The 22,568-nt window shown below is 37.5% G+C and overlaps 1 protein-coding gene across 2 annotated transcripts; it reads right to left on the bottom strand.

The window, feature by feature from the left end:
• Nucleotides 1–984: 984 nt before the first annotated feature.
• LOC121386907 lies at nt 985–13,808 on the bottom strand. Of its 2 annotated transcripts, none has more exons than XR_005959731.1 (5): nt 13,497–13,800; nt 11,411–11,620; nt 8,424–8,685; nt 5,514–5,621; nt 985–2,074 (listed from the first exon to the last, which is right to left on the bottom strand). XR_005959731.1 is itself a non-coding variant. In XM_041517949.1 (5 exons), the coding sequence occupies exons 1-4, from the start codon at nt 13,503–13,505 to the stop codon at nt 5,603–5,605; spliced, it is 375 nt and encodes a 124-aa protein (XP_041373883.1). In that variant the 5' UTR covers nt 13,506–13,808; the 3' UTR covers nt 985–2,074; nt 5,514–5,602. The 2 variants fall into 2 exon arrangements, 1 of the variants encoding a protein (XP_041373883.1); XM_041517949.1 differs by having other exon boundaries at nt 11,411–11,495; nt 13,497–13,808.
• Nucleotides 13,809–22,568: the final 8,760 nt, after the last annotated feature.

Here is a 22,568-nt window from a genome sequence, read left to right as displayed (position 1 = left end):
TAAAGCCATAACATATCACAGAATAAAGTTGGATTTGTTCACACTGTTCATAAACCGTAAACACAGGCATACACACATTCATATTATATTCAATTACAATACAATTATTTTAACTTTAACTAAACGTTTTGAAATAGGTCATTATGTGCAAAAATTGCATTATCAATATATCATACATATCAGAAATAAGAGAGGAAATAGGAGACACCAGGGCCAGTGCTTATAAAACGGACTCGGTCTCTAATGACGTCAGGCGCATACAATTTGTATGGCGTTGTCATGACATTAGTGTCTCAGACTCTAAAAGTTTTATAAGCACTGCGTCAGGCCACAAATGAAGATTATGCACCCCTTCCAGGCATGTGAGCAAGAGGTTTTGGGGATCGAAACCCTTCCCTTGATTATACAGGCATGGCGGAAGCAAGTAAACATATAAACATTGGTGAGGGGAGGGGCTGCATGAGATCTAGTGTGCAAAGCAATGTTTCTAGGAGGGTTCGGGGGTATGTTCCCCCGTAGATATCCCGAAATGCAACTTCCTGCATTCTACAAGTAAAATTTATCTCTGCCTTAAGATTTACTACCAATAATATTTTTGATTCAGAATTACTGGCTAAAGCCCCAGCCCCCCAGCCTCCCCCTCTGCTACGCTGTGCCTGTGATAGGCCCATTGGAGATAACAATGTTCATACACAATTTGAAAAGCAAAATTCAACAACTTTTTAATAATTTTTCACTGTAAAATTACAGTTTTTAAGGGCTTTTGCATTCATTGTGTTCAACTTCATGCATTATTTTTGATAACACATGGGTTGTTAACACAACAGTTTCAAGACATACGACTGGCTGTTCCTAGGTGATGACCAGGTCACCAGTGCCATGCATCCAATGAAAAACAACACGGTAGAAATAGATTACACTGTGATGTATATTTAACCTGACAATCATGTGTCTGTGACGCGTAAGTTAGCTACAAGTGCAATGGCTGTAAATACCTTTAGTCAAAAAAGATGTTAAAATTTGCATTTTAAAACAACTCTTGAGATAAATGGTATCTAACGGCCACTCATGTATTTTTCTCTGTGTATATCATATTTACATGTATATTCATCGGTACCAGTCATTTATATTCAAGGCTGCAGAAAGTAATCGCCCGATCGCCAAATGTGACGGGTTAAAAAATGCAACTACCAGCCCAACTGGTGATCTGTCTTTTTCTGACTGACTAATTTAATTCGTTATATCCATATTTTGTTTTTGCATTCAATCCGCGGTGTGCTCTGAATAGATTGTTCTGTTAAACACTTCCTGGATGTCACTTGAATTTTGTAAATCTATATAAAAGAATGTGAAAAACTTAGTATTTACCGGAATATTAATTTTTTTTATTGATTTGTCAGTTAAGGTTTGGGTGTTGTTTCATTTTTTACATGATGTTGATCACTTACCAAGAAAAAAAAATATATATATACCATTTGAAGTTGAACAGTAATATATTCTATAGGCTGACGGACAAGTAGAAAGTCTGCTGGGCTAGTAAATTTTAGCTGGTTCTGGTCCAACAGGCTAGTGAAATATTTTCCATTTCTGCACCCCTGTATATTCATCAGTATTTGTAAGAACACATCCAAGAATATTTTATATTTGTGAAAATATTATACCGGCTAGTGAAAACTGTCAATAATACAAGCTGACAAATTTTGGGATTATGAGAAAATAAACTTGAGGAAGGTAAATTTTATATTTTTTCACAGGAAATATGCACTTTTCAAGAGGATTTCCCCAAATTCAAGCACTTTTCATGGGTTTTTCACAAATTCAAAGGTTTTTTCACTACGACCACTCAAATTCAAGCTCTTTTCAAATCTGTATGCACCATTCAGAACCAGGTTTGGTGTGGTGTTTGCCCTTCAAGCAAACTGTTCCCGAGAGTGACTTTTTCTCTGAACACGGAACTTTTTCCTAAGCTCGTTGTGGCATTTGACGAGACTGGTGTGACAGTTCACGTGATTACACGGATCATGGCTGTGGTTCGACTCCAGCAAGCACTGGTGCGGCTCAGTGACCCGGTGACCTGAAAAAAGAAAGGGAATGTTTGTGTGCAATGACACCTCAGTACATTTCAAACTACAGCTATATAGAAAGGAAAAGAATGTTTGTTCAATGACACCTCAGTACATTTCAAACTATGGCTATATAGAAAGGAAAGTTTGTTTAACGACACCTCAGCACATCTTGAACTACGGCTATATAGAAAGGAAAGGAATGTTTGTTTAACGACACCTCAGCACATTTCAAACTACGGCTATATAGAAAGGAAAGGAATGTTTATTTAACGACACCTCAGCACATTTCAAACTACGGTTATATAGAAAGGAAAGAAATGTTTGTTTAACGACACCTCAGCACATTTCAAACTATGGCTATATAGAAAGGAAAGGAATGTTTGTTTAACGACACCTCAGTACATTTTGAACTACAGCTATATAGAAAGGAAAGGAATGCTTGTTTAATGACACCTCAGCACATTTCAAACTGGCTACATAGAAAGGAAAGGAATGTGTTGAACAACACCTCAGCACATTTCAAACTATGGCTATATAGAAAGGAAAGGAATGTTTGTTTAACGACACATCAGCATATTTTAAACTAGAGCTATATAGAAAGGAAAGGAATGTTTGTTTAACGACACCTCAGTATATTTTAAACTACAGCTATATAGAAAGGAAAGGAATGTTTGTTTAACGACACCTCAGCACATTTCAAACTATGGCTATATAGAAAAGAAAGGAATGTTTGTTTAACAACACATGGGCACATTTCAAACTATGGCTATATAGAAAAGAAAGGACTGTTTAACGACACCTCAGCACATTTTAAACTAGAGCTATTGGGAAAGGAGAGGAATGTTTGTTGAATGACACCTCAGCACATTTTAAACTACCGTCGAGCTAATAGAACATGAGATACAGGGAGCAAGTCCTTGATTTTGTAAGGGGGATCGAGGGAGCATAAAATTCTAAAGGGGGCATGTTTGAGCTCCCCAAAAGGGAGTGAGATCTGTAGGGTGGTTCGAGGCCATGTTCCTTGGAATATATAGACACGTTTTCAGAGCACTTTAGTATTGTATATTGTGACACCCCTCTGGATCAGTCAATGAAAGGAATGTTTTAAATTTTAAACAACAGCTATTTGAAAAGGAAAGGAATGTTTGTTTTAACAACACCTGAGCATATTTTAAACTATAGATGGAAAGGAAAGGAATGTTTAACAACACCTGAGCACATTTTCAACTACAGCTATTTGGAAAGGAAAGGAATGTTTAACAACACCTGAGCACATTTTAATAAACAGCTATTTGAAAAGGAAAGAAATGTTTGTTTTAACAACACCTGAGCACATTTTAAACTATAGTTGGAAAGGAAAGGAATGTTTAACAACACCTAAGCACATTTTAATAAACAACTATTTGGAAAGGAAAGGAATGTTTAACAACACCTGAGCACATTTTAAACTACAGCTATTTGGAAAGGAAAGGAATGTTTAACAACACCTGAGCACATTTTAATAAAGAGCTATTTGGAAAGGAAAGGAATGTTTATTTAACAACACGGTCACCTCAGCACATTTTAAAGTACAGCTATTTGAAAAGGAAAGGAATGTTTAACAACACCTCAGCACATTTCAAACTACAGCTATTTGGAAAGGAAAGGAATGTTTGTTTAACGACACATCAGCACATTTCAAACTACAGCTATATAGAAAGGAAAGGAATGTTTGTTTAACGACACCTCAGCACATTTCAAACTACGGCTATATAGAAAGGAAAGGAATGTTTGTTTAACGACACCTCAGCACATTTCAAACTACAGCTATTTGGAAAGGAAAGGAATGTTTGTTTAACGACACATCAGCACATTTCAAACTACAGCTATATAGAAAGGAAAGGAATGTTTGTTTAACGACACCTCAGCACATTTCAAACTACGGCTATATAGAAAGGAAAGGAATGTTTGTTTAACGACACCTCAGCACATTTCAAACTATGGCTATATAGAAAGGAAAGGAATGTTTGTTTAACGACACATCAGCACATTTCAAACTACAGCTATATAGAAAGGAAAGGAATGTTTGTTTAACGACACCTCAGCACATTTCAAACTACAGCTATATAGAAAGGAAAGGAATGTTTGTTTAATGACACCTCAGCACATTTCAAACTGGCTACATAGAAAGGAAAGGAATGTTTGTTTAACGACACATCAGCATATTTTAAACTAGAGCTATATAGAAAGGAAAGGAATGTTTGTTTAACGACACCTCAGTATATTTTAAACTACAGCTATATAGAAAGGAAAGGAATGTTTGATTAACGACACCTCAGCACATTTCAAACTACAGCTATATAGAAAGGAAAGAAATGTTTGTTTAACGACACCTCAGCACATTTCAAATTACAGCTATATAGAAAGGAAAGGAATGTTTGTTTAACGACACATCACCACATTTCAAACTATGGCTAATTAGAAAGGAAAGGAATGTTTGTTTTAACAACACCTCAGCAAATTTTTGACTACAGCTATTTGGAAAGGAAAGGAATGTTTAACAATATCTCAGCACATTTTAAATTACAGCTATTTGGAAAGATATAGTAAGAATAAATTAATGATTAGGCACCACATTTGAAACAGCTACATGTATTTTGAAAGGAAAGGAATGTTTATTTGACAACATGGTCACCTCAGCACATATTAAATTACAGCTATTGGAAAAAGTTTGTTTAATGACACCTTAAAACTACAACTCTATTGGGAAAGGAAATGAATGTCTGTTTAACAACACCTTCTCACATTTTAAACTATGGAATTTTAGAAAGGAAAGGAATGTTGGCACTAACAAACCACTAATGGGTGGCTAGTTACTATTTTTGTTGGTTTATGTACTGTTGCTACACATTTTTACCGGCCTCAGTGATGCAGTGGTTAAGCCATCGGACTACGGGCTGGTAGGTACAGGGTTTGCAGCCCGGTACCGGCTCCAACGCAGAGCAAGTTCTTAAGGGCTCAGTGGATAGATGTAAGGCCACTACACCCTCTTCTCTCTCACTAACCAACTAACAACTAACCCACAGCACTGGACAGACAGCCCAGATAGCTGAGATGTGTGCCCAGGACAGCGTGCTTGAACCTTAATTGGATATAAGCACGAAAATAAGCTGAAATGAAAATGAAATGCTACGAATTAAAGGGACAGACCCTAGTTTTTAAACACTAGGGTATATTTTTTTACGTAGACTCTGGTTTACAACAGAGTGAAACAAGAGTCTGTGACAATGACAAAAATACATTTTGTGGTATTAGAAACACCAGGATGACCAGAAACACTTCGGTTGTACGGAAATGGATAATCTAAACAATAAAATATAAGTAACGTTTGATTTCAGTGAAACGGCTCTAATAGTGAAAAATATGCCTTAGTGTTTAAAAACTAGGGTCCGTCCCTTTAATACTAACCTTCAAGTACTGTGAAGAAGCAGGCAAGGAAAAGAAGTATACCGAACAAGACACTCATCCCGATCACAACAAGATATTCAGGTTCTAGTTTACTTCGTGACTTTACACCTTTAAAAGAAAAGATAAAAAAGGAAAATCTGTTAATAACAACATTTTGTATCAAAGCATTTACTTGAAAGGAACATTCTCTTAGGTGCATAACAATCTAATTAAAATTAGCTCCACTGGTTAATTACTATTACCTGTGGATCTAACAGCACCCTGTTGGAGCTCATGTCCAGTTGACCTTTCAATCGACCAATCAAAACTTTACTTGCAAAATCACGCCAGTGATTTGATTTTTTTTTTTAAACATTCGGGATTATGCCGAGGGTATACGAAATGATTCGGGTGAATTACGAAGTATGCCGGAAACTAATTTCAATATAAAAATAATATATAAATTTTGTTTCAAGACGAAAAAAAACCCCAGTGATGGTATAGCCATAAAATCTGTTTACACTATTGAAATAGACCGACAAGTTCGCCTATTGCATAAATACATGTAGTCTCGCCTGATATTTTTAGAATTTGTATGCTCCCGAATAACACTACATGTATAAAAGGCGAGGTGTAATTGGTTGATATTTAAATTGTTATTTATAGATGAAATGTCACCTGGACATGGAAGTCCACGCAATGCTCAGTAGTGTTTTCCCTAGAAATTTGGCAAGGTATGGTAGACAAAACACTTTGGGGGAAATTTTAACAATTTTCAGGGCACTTTTTTGCATTAAAGATAAAAAGAATAATTGAAATAAACATAAATGTAATTAATGTTCTTGCTTTAATAAATGAATGGCAAAATATATAACAGTGATATTTTTATTAATTAATAATACATTTTTTTAGTGTTTTATCATGGCAATTTTATAATTAATTATTGAAAAAGGCTTTTTTAATCTCAGTGCAGCATGACACTGATTAAGGCAAGATGGTGCTAGACTAATGAGGCATGGTGCTGCACCATGCTAAAACAAGCTAGGAAAAACACTAGGCTGTTAGATCTACTGGTAGACCAGTAGAGCTAATTTTAATCAGATTGGGTGCATAATTACTAGAAATATTTATTAATTTTTCTAGTTTAATTAATGTAAAGATAATTATACCAACAAAAAATCGCATACAAAATAATTTCATTTACTGCTATTTATAAAATCATATTATTGCAAAATCCAATAAGAGTTAGTTTGTTTTGTTTAACGACACCACTAGAGCACACTGATTTATTAATCTTCGGCTATTGGAAGGAAGGAAATGTTTTATTTAACGACGCACTCAACACATTTTATTTACGGTTATATGGTGTCAGACATATGATTAAGGACCACACAGATATTGAGAGAGGAAACCCGCCAGTTCATGGGCTACTCTTTTTGATTAGCAGCAAGAGATCTTTTATATGCATCATCCCACAGACAGGATAGTACATACCATGGCCTTTGTTACACCAGTTGTGGAGCATTGGCTGGAATGAGAAATAGTCCAAGGGGTCCACCGACGGGGATCGATCCTAGACTGACCGTGCATCAAGCGAACGCTTTACCACTGGGCTACATCCCACTCCTTCGGCTATTGGATGTCAAACATTTGCTAACACTGACATAAAGTCTTAGAGAGGAAACCCACTACATTTTTCCATAATTAGTATCAAAGGATTTTTTATAACCACTTTCACATAGACAGCAAAGCACATACCATAGCTTTTGATATACCAGTCGTGGTGCATTGGATCGGACAGGAATAAAAAACAATCAGAGAATGTGTCCATTAAGGTGATTCTATCCTATGACCTCTGAGCTTGATCCCGCCCCGTTTATGACAAATGACAACACATTACACTTATTGAGTTTTTTTTATGCATGTGCAATTCAGGGTTGAAAATTAGCAGTTGCCCGATCTCCCGTGGTGACCTTTAAATGTATTGAAGTATATATCATGAAACATTTACAATACCACGTTTTGGTGCGCCAAAGATTTTCTTTAGTATTAAAGGGACGGACCCTAGTTTTTAAACACTACATCCTATTTTTCACTATTAATTATAGCCGTTTATGATCACTGAAATCAAACATTTCTTATATTTTATTCTTTAGATTATCCATTTTCGTAGAACCGAAGTGTTTCTGATCATTCTGGTGTTTGTAGTACCAAAAATTGTATTTTTCATACTTTTAAAAACGCATGTGCGTCTGAGAAGTAGCGGTTTATTGATTCGAGTTCTAGTTTATTTTTAAGGATATATCCTGTTTTAACGTCACAGACTCTTCTTTCACTCTATTGTAACATTATTCAAATGAGTTACAGGTTTGTAAATTAACTAAACTTAGAGTCCATTTTTTATGGGTTAAAACTAGGGTCTGCACCTTTAAGTGAATTATGGAACATTTATGTGCTGGATAGATTAATCTGTGAATGTTTATCACAAATAAACGTAAAACACCCAGCAAAATATCACTCTTTAAGCTATTTTAAGAACAGTTTTGTATACTGAATTAAAGGCATATTGTCACAGACCACTGACCTATTTAATGGTCTAACAAAGTATTACCTGAACAAAAATAATTTGATTTGTCCCTAAATGTACTTTATTCAACCATCTTCATAACCACCATACTCCATTTATTAATGATATTTTGTAAAAATAATTCAATTATGGCAATGGTCCATAATTCAAAAAATAAAATTGCCGAGGGTTGACATGGATTTTACTGCATCATGTTTCAGTTAGGGTGATGCAATAGCTAGATTTTGTTTCCAACAATTAATGTAATTTTTAATTTATTATCCATTTTTAGAGAAATAAGGTCCTTAAATCTGTGACAGTATGCCTTTAATGGACCAGTTATAAAATTACAAAACATAACATACCCATTGACTTTTTCAAATGAATGTAGATTTTCTTCTGACTTTCCTAGATGGTTTGTGGCCCTACACGAGTAGATTCCAAAGTAAGTCCTGCCATCATCAAGTGGTTTGATTTCCAGAGTCCTGCCGGTTTCGGTCAACGGTGAAGTTCGGAATTTCCAAGAGAATTTTGTTGCCGGTGGCACAATGCGTGAAGAACATCTTAATATGGCCGTCTTACCAAACTGTGTAAACACAAAAATGTTCCTGTGCTGTTGTTGACCTTCTGCAAAAAAAGAAGAAAAAAAAAGAAAAAGGAATGTTTGTTTAACGACACCTCAGCACATTTCAGACTACAGCTATATAGAAAGGAAAGGAATGTTTGTTTAACGACACCTCAGCACATTTCAGACTACAGCTATATAGAAAGGAAAGGAATGTTTGTTTAACGACAACATTTCAAACTACGGTTGTTTGGTGTCCAACATATGATTAGTCTACATTTAAGGAGATACAGAGAGACACATAGAGGCAGAGACATTAAAGTTTGTTTAGTTTAACGACACCACTAGATCACATTGATTTATTAATCATCAGTTACTTTATGCACCACTCAACACATTTTATTTAGTTATATGGCGTCAAACATATGGTGAAGGACCACACAGATAATGCGAGAGGAAACCCACTGTCGCCACTTCATGGGCTACTCTTTTCGATTAGCAGCAAAGGATCTTTTATTTGCACCATCCCACAGACAGGGTAGTACATACCACAGCCTTTGATATACCAGTCATGGTGCACTGTCTGGAATGAGAAATAGCCCATTGGGCCCACCGACAGGGATCGATCCCAGACCGACAGTGCATCAAGCGAACGTTTTACCACTGGGCTAATGTCCTGCCCCTACAGTTGTTTGATGTCCAACATATGATTAGTCTGACATTTAGGGAGATAGAGACAGACACATAGAGACAGAGACAGTTAAAGTTTGTTTAGTTTAACTACACCACTAGATCACATTGATTTATTAATCATCAGTTAATGGATGTCAAGTCTAAGAGAGGAAACCCAGTACATTTTTCATTTAGTAGCAAGGGGTCTTTTATATGCACCAGGATAGCACATACCACGGCCTTTGGTATACCAGTCGTTATGCACTGGCTGGAACGAGAAATACATATAGCCCAATGGGCCAAATGAATCCAAGAATGACCACACATCAGACAAGTGCTTTCCCACTGGGCTATACATCCCAGCCCAAAATGGACAGAGACAGAGCAGCTAATATATATACTCTTCAAAAAAAGTAGGGGAAACTGAAATATTAATGTTAATATCAACTATTTGACCGAACATACGTTTTGACCACAGACATCCTAATAAAGAACGTTCAGGTCTGTTTATCAACACACCGAAACACATTCCATAGTTTGCACGTGCATCACGCAATTGCCCCGTATACACGTGTGGGGTGTCATTCTTGATTTTGACAATTTTCAGGAAGGTCCATTAATCACTGTGGAACATTATTCCTGTCAATCATTTTCATTCTGTTGATCATAGTTATTATTATTTTGTTTTGAGTCATTTTTGACCCCAATCGTCTTTTAAGATCTGTGGTGGTGGTAATACTGAACTACCGGTTGTAATGTTTGCCCAATTAATTCACTATTATCATATAACCATTCCCCACAGCTCTAATACCTTACAATTTTGGCAACTGTAAATTCTTATTAGAGTTCCCGTACATTTTTTGAAGAGAATATTTTTCTCAAAACTTGGTTGAGACACGGTAAGATGTCGCCAAAACATGTTGCCGCTACATAAGCTACTCCTACAGAAAGAGATCTTTTATATGCATTCCAGGAATACAAGGGCAGTCATTCATACAACACCAGGGCTTGAACCACAGCAATTTTTAGCCTGCCTACAGCAATTTAAAAAAAAATGACTTTTGCAGAAAATAAACAAAGTTATTTTGCTGTATGTAGACATATTTAAAATGTGCAAATTTATACACTGGCAGATAATGTACACCAGGTGTATACATTTTGTTTTTGTTGAGGAGCTTTACTGCATGCCGTCGGTGATTCTCCCGATCAATGGTAATTTATATCTGAATTTCGAACCTCAGCCAAGTGCTCTACCACTTAGTCTAAAGAAAAAAAAGAGGGAATTTTGTTTCAATGTTTTTATTTGAATGTCCTTACTGATCATGCATACACATGTATGCATACAATTTACAAACTGACAAATTAAATTATATAAAATGATGTAATTTATAAAGCTGGGCGGTATACTGTATACAGTGTTCAGTATCGGTATTATGTCAATAGCGATTTATTGTGCCAAGCAAATCTAAAAATACCGAAATTTCGGTATTAAAAAATGTTTTACACCATTTAGTAAAACATTAACAATATATCTGACGAACACAAAATAGCTGAAAAGAATTTTATTTTATTTTGATGAAATTAGCGGGCGAGACTTAAACTCGAACATGCATTTAAAGCAGAGTATACTGAAAATACAGCTCAATATCGGTATTGGTATTAAATCACCACAAAAATACTGATACCAAACCTGAAATTTAAATACCGCCCAGCTCTAGTAATTTACAGACAATACGGGATTCCAACTCTTATGGGTAAATGGCCAGGATGTAGCCCAGTGGTAAAGTGCTCACTTGATGTGCAGTTGGTTTAGGATCAATCCCCGTCGGCGGGCCCATATGGGCTATTTCTCGTTCCAGCCAGTGCACCATGACTGGTATATCAAAAGCCATGGTATGTGCTGTCTTGTCTGTGGGATGGTGCATATAAAAGATCCCTTGTTACTAATGGGAAAATGTAGTGGGTTTCCTCTCTAAGACTATATATAAAAATTACGAAATGTTTGACATCAAATAGTCGATGATGAATAAATCAATGTCTTCTAGTGGTGTCATTAAACAAAACAAACTTTAACTTATGGGTAATCTTACCCTGTTTATGCCAAATCTGACTTACCTAACATACTGACTGGCAGTTCTGCACACAAAACACAGATAAACACCACAGTCTGCCTCAAGTCCATGATATCGATAGAATGGTGCTGGAATTAAATTGTTTTCATCTCAGGAAGACTACAACTGTAGAATACATCAACACAAAACAGCAAGGAATGGATATAAGAATATGGTTTTCTGCTCTTAAAGGCAACATCATAGTTGTTTGTTTCTGAAAACAAAAGACGAAAGAAGCAACTTGTATCCTTGTCCCTTTAAAAAACCCAAAAGGTTACATGAAACACATATGATATAATCTCGTTTTATTAGGACATGTACAAATTAATATTTGAAATTGTCTCTCTCTATACACCAGTCAAGGACTAATTGCAATAGATTGCAGATCTGCATGTGCAGGAAATTGTGCAAGGATTCCAGTAACCTAATTAACAACGGTCTCTTGGGCTCTACTAGACAACATTAAAATTTCCTCTTTGCAAGTCTTTTTGCATTACACTGTGATATCGCAAAGTTGCGAGAGTTTAGTGAATTAAGTCCCTGGAGCCTTTGGATTTCACAGAAACTGTAGTTTTCGGTACCGTGTCAGTAAAATCACAAAAGAAAACTTTTCAAGTACGACTATTCATTAGAACCTAAAAACAGTTTCCAGTCGGTTCACATGATCACAATTAAGGCATGGAACCAAAAAGGTGTTTCTCGTGAAATTTTAAATCTTATGGCTTGGGAGTCTAGACTTTATTGAAGTAAGTTTCTTGGGGGAATTGGGTCATGCCCCCATCAAAACACACACACCCAGAAATAAAAAATATATTTTTTTTAATTTGAACAACGGCTGGATTGATGTATTGTCTGTGGACCCGTTTCGGTGGCTGCGTTGTTTGTGTGCAACAGTTCATACATTTGAAGATTTCTGACATCATTGACTTTTCCATGGGAAAAGTAAACAAATGTCTGTCACATTCGCAGAAATGTTCGTAAAAATAAGGTTAACACAAGCAAAGAAAGACTGTAATTTAAAAGAAAACTTAATTTTTAAAATTATTTTGTCTGTTCTCAGCTATATACTGCTATCTGGTTATTGAAGTCACATGACTGATACGGCATCTGCTGGTAAAACTTTCTTTACAGATACTTGCAAAAAATATACAGAGAAGAAGGAAATGTTTTATTTAACAACTCACTCGACACATTTTATTTACGGTTATATGGCGTCGGACATATGGTTAAGGACCACACAGATATTGAGGTAGGAAACCCGCTGTCGCCACTACATGGACTACTCTTTTCGATTAGCAGCAAGGGATCTTTTATATGCACCATCCCATAGACAGGATAGCACATACCACGGCCTTTGATGTACCAGTCGTGGTGCACTGGCTGGAGCAGAAATAGCCAAATGGGCCCATTGACAGGGATCGAAACTATACAGGAGTGCAGAAATTTAAAATATTTCACTAGCCCACCGGACCAGTACCAACTACGTAAGGCCAAGAGAACGAAAGTTATAGATTTGCGTGCGAACAATTTTAAAAACACAAGACTTTTTTTTCATTTTTCGTTATTCATTATTTTTATTGATCTATTATTTGCATAGTAGATTCTTGTCCAAATGAGGTCGACACATCAAGAGTTCATCAATTTTCATCAATGTTTGGAATATACTGCTTCCTGCTCGAGGATTCAATGCTCTACTGGACTACACTTCAGAATTTATGACAGAGATGGCAGTTTTGGCGCGAAGGACCTCGTAGACATTACCACCATCAACGATTTGGAACTTGAATTTGTGTGATGATCATTAAGTGCCTTTTTTTGTGCAAATAATGAATTTTTTTTGTAAATAATGAAAATTTTCAGCGGTACCTTTCACGGCATGCGGGCGGTGGACGCAAATCTATAACTTCCATTCTCATGGCCTAACACATTAATGAGAATAGTGACCCATGAATACATGATAATTTAAAAACTACCATTTACAAATTTGGATTGCAAGTGAAATTACGGTGAGACATGCTATATTTATTGTGAACAAAGTCAAAACAAGGGTGCGAAAAGTGACTGTCGTCGACCTTAACAAAATAAAATACCCATAACATTCCTTCATAACGTTTTTATCTCCCACTCGCAACAGCATAAAATACGAACTGCCCCATTGGAATTCCAAAATAAACAAAAATAATGGATATGTTTGCGTGTAACAGCCTTATTCTTATGTGTTACGTATTTGTTGAAACACTTGCCACTGTTGATTATTTAAAAACTTTTCTCGAGTGATTACACGTATTATGTAAATAACGTCATGACCGGAACAAAGTCTGTAATTCACGGGAGACAAACCTGTAATTCAGGGCAGACAATCAAATTAGTCTTCTTAGGTAGCAGTATACAGTTAGCTCCCCTGTGTAACCATTCGCTTGTTTTTACACAGGTCTCATTACACTATATAGTTCCTAATTGTGACACATGTTATGGTTCACATATTCACTTCTAGGAGTTGGGGAAGAAATAAAACAATATGTATGTTTAATGGTAAGCTTTCTGGCTGTATTTTGCCCATGTTATTTTGTAATATTGTGCATTGACTTTTCGGGACATGGCTGTATAGCGAAAGAAACGACCGGAGTGAATCGGTTAATGAATCACCTGTTCGGACCGGTACTACAGCCAGGTGCGGTCATAATTATAGAAAAAAAATGAGACGGAAATGTTCTCAATTTTGGAGTGAAAAAATTCTTATATAATGTATGTTCGCAATGGTGTATGTTGTTAGTGCCAACGAGAACCCGTTTTATTGGCAATCTCCATTTGAAGTTGGACAATTTAACATGGATTTCAATGGCAGATGACATCTGTGTAGCGAGACCATAGTATTTGAAGGCTAATGATTAGGAATACGAAATGCATTCTTAAAGGGACATTCCCGAGTTTGCTGCACTGTAAGATGTTTCCGACTAATAAAATGTTTTTCTACGATTAAACTTACATATTAAATATATTTTCTTGTTTAGAATATCAGTGTCTGTATATTCAATGTGTTTCTGGTCGTCTTAATATTTGCAAGAAGCCCAAACTGAATTTTGTCTTCAAATAATTTCGTACGTACGAAAAGACATATTTTAGGAAATAAAATGAAATTTACGCTAGTACAAATATTAGAACGATCAGAAACACATTTAATATACATCCACTCATATGTTATGCAGGAAAATATATTTGATATGTAATTACAATTGTTAAAAAGTGTTTGTTAGTCGATAACATCTTAAAAATTGCAGCAAACTCAGGAATGTATCTTTAAACTTAGTGATAGCGAATTTAAAATAAATAAATAAATTGCATCTCTGACTAACCGCTAATAAGTAACCTATTAAAGGGAGCGAAGCGGATATATTTTAACATGCTCCTATACCACTAAGGTTTCGAGCATGTCTGTCCCGGATCCCGTCCCTGGATAGCCAGGGGCCCGATTCGGGACAGAATAAATTATGGGGACAATTTAAATTAAAGGGGACTGTCCGGAGTTTGGTGCCAATGTAACATAACACTAACAGGAGCGGGACGCTCGCCTGATGCGCGATTCGTCTAGGATTGATCAGTGGTATATCAAAGGCTGTGGTATGTGCTATCCTGTCTGTGTGATGATGCACATGAAATATTTCTTGCTACTAATGGAAAAATGCAGTTGGTTTTCTCTTGACAACTATGTCAGAATTACCAAATGTTTGACATCAAATATCCGATGATAACAAACCAATTCGCTCTAGTGTGGTAGTTAAACAAAACAAACTTTAACTAAAAACAGTTAGTTTATTAGTATTCAGCAGCGTTTAAACTATAGGCCTAACGGGGATAATGACGCATTCGGAAACTAACTGTATACCAGCAGAAACGTAAATCAAGAAGAAATGTTTATTTAATGACGCACTCAACACATTTTATTTACGGTTATATGGCGTCGGACATATGGTTAAGAACCACACATATATTGAGAGAGGAAACCCGCTGTCGCCACTTCATGGGTTACTCTTTTCGATTAGCAGCAAGGGATCTTTCATATGCACCATCCCACAGACAGGATAACACATACCACGGCCTTTGATGTACCAGTCGTGGTGCAGTGGCTGGAGCGAGAAATAGCCCAATGGGCCAACCGACGGGGAGCGAGCGCTGTACCACTGAGCTACGTCCCGCCCCTAAAACGCCAATCAAGTAATCATAATATTTACAAATAAACAGTGTCAAATGACACGGTATAAGACACGGTGTTAAAGGATATATAGAGTTAGACCAAAAAAAAAAGAAGAAGTCTGTAATGGTCTTAATAAAATTCCAGAACTGATGTGACGATGCGAGTTTGTTTGTTGTTGTTGTTTTGTTTGTTTGTTTATTTATTTTTGTTTTTTGGGGGTTTTTTTACAGCATAGAATGCACAGAAAACAAAAATGTGTTTACTATTCTCCTCATTTGCCTTGATTCATCATTGGCCACGGTGCCCCCAATGGCGTAGCGAGGAGGTGTGTGTGTGGGGGGGGGGGGGGGGGGGGGGGGGGGGCACGTGGCCATGTCCCCAATCAAACCTTGTTTTTTACTGTATTAAATTTTATAAAATCATACATAAATACATACATACGTACGTACATACATACACATACATACATCGTGGTTAGTCTGCAATTTGCGGTCGATTCGATGCCATAGGTTCGAGTCCCAGTAACGGCATGGGACAATTTGTGAGGCCAGAAAGGATTTAATTATCCCCTGCGCCAGTGCGTTAATATCTATGTATGTAATAGTCAACCTCGACATACATAGATATTCTTACATCAATACATACTAGTCAGTGCCAGTAAGCGGGATCGGTCGATATGGTCGACTAACGATCGTTCTATTTTTGTGGAACGTAGTTGGTCTGATTGGTAGCGTTCCGGCCCAACAATTGCGGGCGATTGGGTGCCACAGGTTCGGGTCTCGGTAACGGCATGAGGACATTTGTGAAGGCAATAAAGGATTTTAATATCCCCTGTGCCAGTGCGTCATTGAATATATGTATGTTTAAGTCAAAACCCGACATACATACAATAGAGATATTCAAAATATAAAAATACATACATACATCGTGGTTAATCTGCAATTTGCGGGCGATTCGATGCCATAGGTTCGAGTCCCAGTAACGGCATGGAACAATTTGTGAGGCCAGAAAGGGTTTAATTATCCCCTGCGCCAGTGCGTTAATATCTATGTATGTAACAGTCAACCTCGACATACATACAATATAATTATAGATATTCTTACATCAATACATACTAGTCAGTGCCAGGTCTGCCCATTGTGTCATGCACGTAAGCGGGATCGACCGCGTGGATTGAAGGCCCCATGCATGTGGTTGAGTTAAACAACATCCTTTTTTCTGGATGTGTGGATAGCTCAGAACGCATCGTGGTTAGTCTGCAATTTGCGAGCGATTCGATGCCATAGGTTCGAGTCCTAGCAACGGCATGGGACAATTTGTGAGGCCAAAAGGATTTAATTATCCCCTGCGCCAGTGCGTTAATATCTATGCATGTAACAGTCAATCTCGACATACATACACTATATAGATATTCATACATCAGTGCATAAATCAATGCATATATACATACATACATACAGTGTGCCCCCCCCCCCCCCCCACACACACACCCAATATAATATCCTGGCTACGTACGTCAGTGTGTCCCTCCCCCATTTGCCTTGTTACTAAATGACTAACAACTAACCCACTGTCCTGGACAGGCAGCCCAGATAGCTGAGGTGTGTGCCTAGGATAGCGTGCTTGAACCTTAATTGGATATAAGCAACAAATTAAGTTGAAATGAAATTAAATTGAAAAAAATAATAAAAGGGTCAAAATCGAAGCGCACGTTGACCAGAGAGACCAGCAATGTATACTAATATATTTTGACCTTCATTAAAGAGCTCCCCTGCGTGTGCTGTAACCTCACCGTGGTGCCGGGGTGTAACATTCTCTTTGAGAATGGCCAATACAGCACAAAACTGAAATTTTGAGTAAAAGTCAGTATCTATTTGTGATATTTGTATTTTGGCACAGTTCTTTACACTGTGTTTTTGTTTAAATCTTGAATTTTTATATTGATGTTGATCATCACTTTTTTTGTTTGCATTACCATAGTTTGACACCTAATAGCCGATGTATTTTTCGTGATGGGGTGTCGTTAAACATTCATTCATTCATTCATTCATTAAAGAGCTATTCACTATAAGAATTTGCGGTTCATTCACATATTTAAAAGAAAAATTACCCCTTGTGTATGAATATACATGTATATAATTATACAATATTGTATTTTAACACTGACATTGCTGAGGGGGACACACATTTGAAATATTACAATATCCTAATTAATTAACTAATACTAATTAGAGAGCTATTCACTATAAGAATTTGCGGCTAATTCGCAAAATTTAAAAGAAAATTAACCCTTGTAAAGGAATATCTATAATTATACAGTATTGTAGGTTAAAATTGACGTTTGCTGAGGAGGACACACATTTGAAAGATGACAATATCCTAATTAATTAACTAATATTAATTAAAGGGCTGTTCATGACTTTCATTGGCAGTCGCCTCTCAAATTAGAACATCATCGATTAGGAATGTTCGCAACAATGGGCCCTCGTTTACGTCGTTGACAACCGGACATGTTGTCAAAGAAATAGACAATGACCACGCCCATCGGAAAGTTTCAATAGGAAAACATAGCAAGTGGAAATAATAAAGTGTGCTATATATTTAGAACTGATCAACGGATCGAAACATCGATAGATTTGAAGGAAGTTGGGGCGTGTGGACGTATTGGAACGTGTTACGACAGGTAGTTTTAGATCAATGCAACATGACAAATCATTGTTCAGTATGATCGATAGATCGTTTGTAGAGTTCTGATTCAAAGAATAAAAATGTGTAATTAAATATATACCAGGTAGTTAAAAAACCCAAACCAAAAGCCCAAAGCAAAAAATAGCAAAACAAAACAAAACAAACAAAGAAACAAATAAATAAATAAATAAATTCGGTGGCGTCGTGGTTAGGCCATCGGTCAACAGGCTGGTAGGTACTGGGTTCGGATCCCAGTCGAGGCATGGGATTTTTAATCCAGATACCGACTCCAAACCCTCAGTGAGTGCTCCGCAAGGCTCAGTGGGTAGGTGTAAACCACTTGCACCGACCAGTGATCCATAACTGGTTCAACAAAGGCCATGGTTTGTACTATCCTGCCTGTGGGGAAACACAAATAAAAGATCCCTTGCTGCTAATCGGAAAGAGTAGCCCATGAAGTGGCGACAGCGGGTTTCCTCTCAAAATCTGTGTGGTCCTTAACCATATGTCTGACGCCATATAACCGTAAATAAAATGTGTTGAGTGCGTCGTTAAATAAAAACATTTCTTTTCTTTCTTTCAATAAGAAACAACAACAACAACAACATAAAAACCCCATCCCAAAACCATATATAAATTTACATATCGATATATATATTGTAATAATAGAATAGAATAGATTTTTAACGACACCCTAGCACGAAAAATACATCGGCTATTGGGTGTCAAACTATGATATTGTAATAAAAAAGAAAGAAATGTTTTATTTACGGTTATATAGCGTCAGACATATGGTTAAAAGGACCACACAGATATTGAGATAGGAAAGCCGCTGTCGCCACTTCATGGGCTACTCTTTTCGATTAGCAGCAAGATATCTTTTATATGCACCATCCCACAGAGAGGGTAGCACATACCACGGCCTCTGATATACCAGTCGTGGTGCACTGGTTGGAGCGAGAAATAGCCCAATGGGCCCACCGATGGGGATCGATCACACACCGACCGCGCATCGAGCAAGCGCTGTACCACTGGGCTACGTCCCGCCTCAAATATTGTAATAATGACTTGAGACCGAAAGTACGTTTTTTTTTCATCCCAAAACGGGATAACAAGATAGCTTGTGCACCTTTCCTTCCAAGACTGTCCCCCCCCCCCCCCCCCCCCACCCCCGACTCCTCTCCTGATATCGTTCCTATGGGTCCAGTGGTGCATTCTGGGACATTTTCAGCCGTGGTATTAATTAGTTGGTTAGATAATTAGTTAGTTAATTAGTTAATTAGTCAGTGAATGACCGAACGAACTCACTAACTAGCTAATTCATTAATTCATTCCTACCTGTAAAAGTCCTGCATCTGTTTACAGAGTTTTATAATTGTTAGTTGTTAGTTGCTAGTGATTAGTGTAAAAGAAGGAAATGTTTTATTTAACGACGCACTCAAAACATTTTATTTACGGTTACTTGGCGTCGGACGTATGGTTAAGGACCACACAGATATTGAGGGAGGAAACCCGCTGTCGCCACTTCATGGGCTACTCTTTTCAATTAGCAGCAAGGGATCTTTTATATGCTCCATCCCATAGGCAGGATAGCACATACCACGGCCTTTGATGTACCAGTCGTGATGTGATTAGTGTAAGAGAACTGAATGTAATGCTCTTACATCTAAAGGCGCATGTTCAGAAAAGTATACAGGGCGATGGGTCTAGATTGTGCACAGTGATCGAAGTTTCTTGGGGGAGGGGGGTCGATTTCGATCCCTGAAACACTACCCCTGCACAAGTACCCGATATATAATACACCTCTACGGCTTGAAGAGAATTTTGTTCGCATCTCAGTGTCGGCTTTTACCCAGAGTTTTAACAGCGCAATGGGGGGTGGGGGTGGGGGGGATCAAGCGCGTGTATCGGAGGGGGTGGTCAAAGGTTGAAAGCCCCTTGCCATGCGCAAGATTTTTGTTTTCAATATACATGTGTCTATATATATATATACACACACACACACACACACACACACACACACACACCCTCCCATAGACACGCTTGATTTCCCCCATTACACTGTTAAAAACTCCTTTGATAGACAGTCAGACCTCGTTACAACGACCGTCGTCACTACGACATTTACACCATCCGACCACAAATTGTCGGGAACGAACGTACACCAATATTATTCTGTTCATTACACCGGAATTCACACCTTCCGACACCGACAGAGCAAATTAGGAACAAACGTGCACCTAACATCTAAAATAACCTCTTTACAACGACATCACATAATCACAGATGCCGTAGTATGTTGGCAGTACACATAGCCATTTGGCATCCTAGATCTTGTCGCGAGCCGACAGTGTCACATGATGTCTGAGTTACCGATGTCGGCTAACTCTATAGACATGTATTGCTTTTCAACATAAGCTTTTCGTCATTCAATTAAAGGATTAACAATCAAGTCTACTAGTTTTATGACATTTTGTAAACGAAGTAGGTACCAATCGATTACATTGACTGTGAATGCACTTTGATTAATAATAATATACTTAGTATTTAATGATGGTCTGTGATCCATCCCCGTCGGTGGAACCATTGGGCTATTTCTCATTCTAGCCAGTGCACCACGACTGGCATATTAAATGCTTTGGTATGTGTTATCCTGTCTGTAGGATGGTGCATATAAATGATCACTTGCTACTATTGACACCAATAGCCGATGATTAATAAATCGATATAACAATTTCGATATAACAACAAAGTGACCCAGGGACGAACGTGGTCGTTGTAACGAGGTCTGACTGTATATATCTTTCAGCCGTAGAGATGTATTATCAAAGTTCATAATGACAACATCAATTATTGACAGTTCCTTTGAATTGTAAGCATTATACCTTCAACCATACACCCACAAAAATTACAGCTAAATAATGTACAGGTACAAATAATACACACACACACACACACACACACACACACACACACACACACACACACACACGTGTCTGTGTGTGAGTGTTTGTATATATATATATATATATATATATATATATATATATATATATATATATATACACACAAAGAAAAAAGTTAAGCACCCCTAGATGTAATTAGTACTGAAATAGCCCCATTCGTAAAAACTGCAAATTACGTGACGAATATGTCAAGAATGGTGTTTCATTGAAATAACAGGAGAGTACAATGACAACTGCGACATCCCACAACCATGCTTTGCTCAAAATGCAGTATCAATACACTGCAATTGTTGCCATTTAACATCACTGTCTTGCATTGTTGAAGTTTAATCGTTGAATATGGCACGTCAACGGTTATCAGAGGCCCAAAGATGGCGTATTATTGGTATGCATGCGACCGGCATGACCTTCAAAAGTATAGGACGTCAATTGGGGTATCATTACACCATAATCAGCGTCCCTTTCTTGCTAATCATCGTGAGAGACGCCGTTTAGCGTGGTGTTTGGCCCAGAGAGGTTGGAATCAGAGGTCCTGGCGAAGAGTCCATTGGTCCGACGAATGTAACCGTAAATAAAATGTGCTGAGTGCGTCGTTAATTAAAACATTTCCTTCCTTCCATGTAAAAATTCGTAATGATTCGTTAGCAACCCTATATAGCTGTTTGGTAGTAGTGCTAATATGAATAAATATTGTTATGCAGATTCGGGCATTTTCGTTTAATTCGGGCAAAACCCAGTCTGCCCCACCCCACGCCCACCCTACAAAAATGGAAGCCCGTACGCTAATGCGTACATTACAATTTCGACATTCATGAGTTACTTATGCAAAGATTATGCGCGTAATCGATTCATTTGTAGTTAATTATCAGAAATAACTGTAAAAATCGCGAAATGTATCACTGTAAGTTTGAGACCGCGTTGGCTTATATAATACACAGTGAGTCTAGCCGTGTGTATTTGTATGCGAGACCCCGGGTTCCATTCAAACCCGTTCGGTCAGTAAATTCCATATTGAAACGTATACTCAAATAGCCTAAATAAACCTAACGCGTAATTAACGGTTCGCCAATACAGAAGCCGGCATACACAGAAATTAATATGTCTTTTCAGCTTAAAAGCGTTGAAACATTATAGCCCGACACGCTTCGAACACCGGGGAACGGGTGGTTGTGGGTGAATGAGCCGGTGGGAAAGAACTTGTTCAGGCTAGATTTCGGTTGGCGCGGCTGTTCCGTTATTCCTCTGTTTTGGTTGGAGCGGACCGAACAACGAAAACGTAAAGCATTTCGTTCTTTTCGCTTACTGTTGGAGCTATA

This window comes from Gigantopelta aegis, chromosome 12 (genome assembly GCF_016097555.1).
Source record: "Gigantopelta aegis isolate Gae_Host chromosome 12, Gae_host_genome, whole genome shotgun sequence".
Classification (NCBI taxonomy): Eukaryota; Metazoa; Mollusca; class Gastropoda; order Neomphalida; family Peltospiridae; genus Gigantopelta; species Gigantopelta aegis.
This window is presented reverse-complemented; position numbering and strand designations above follow the sequence as displayed.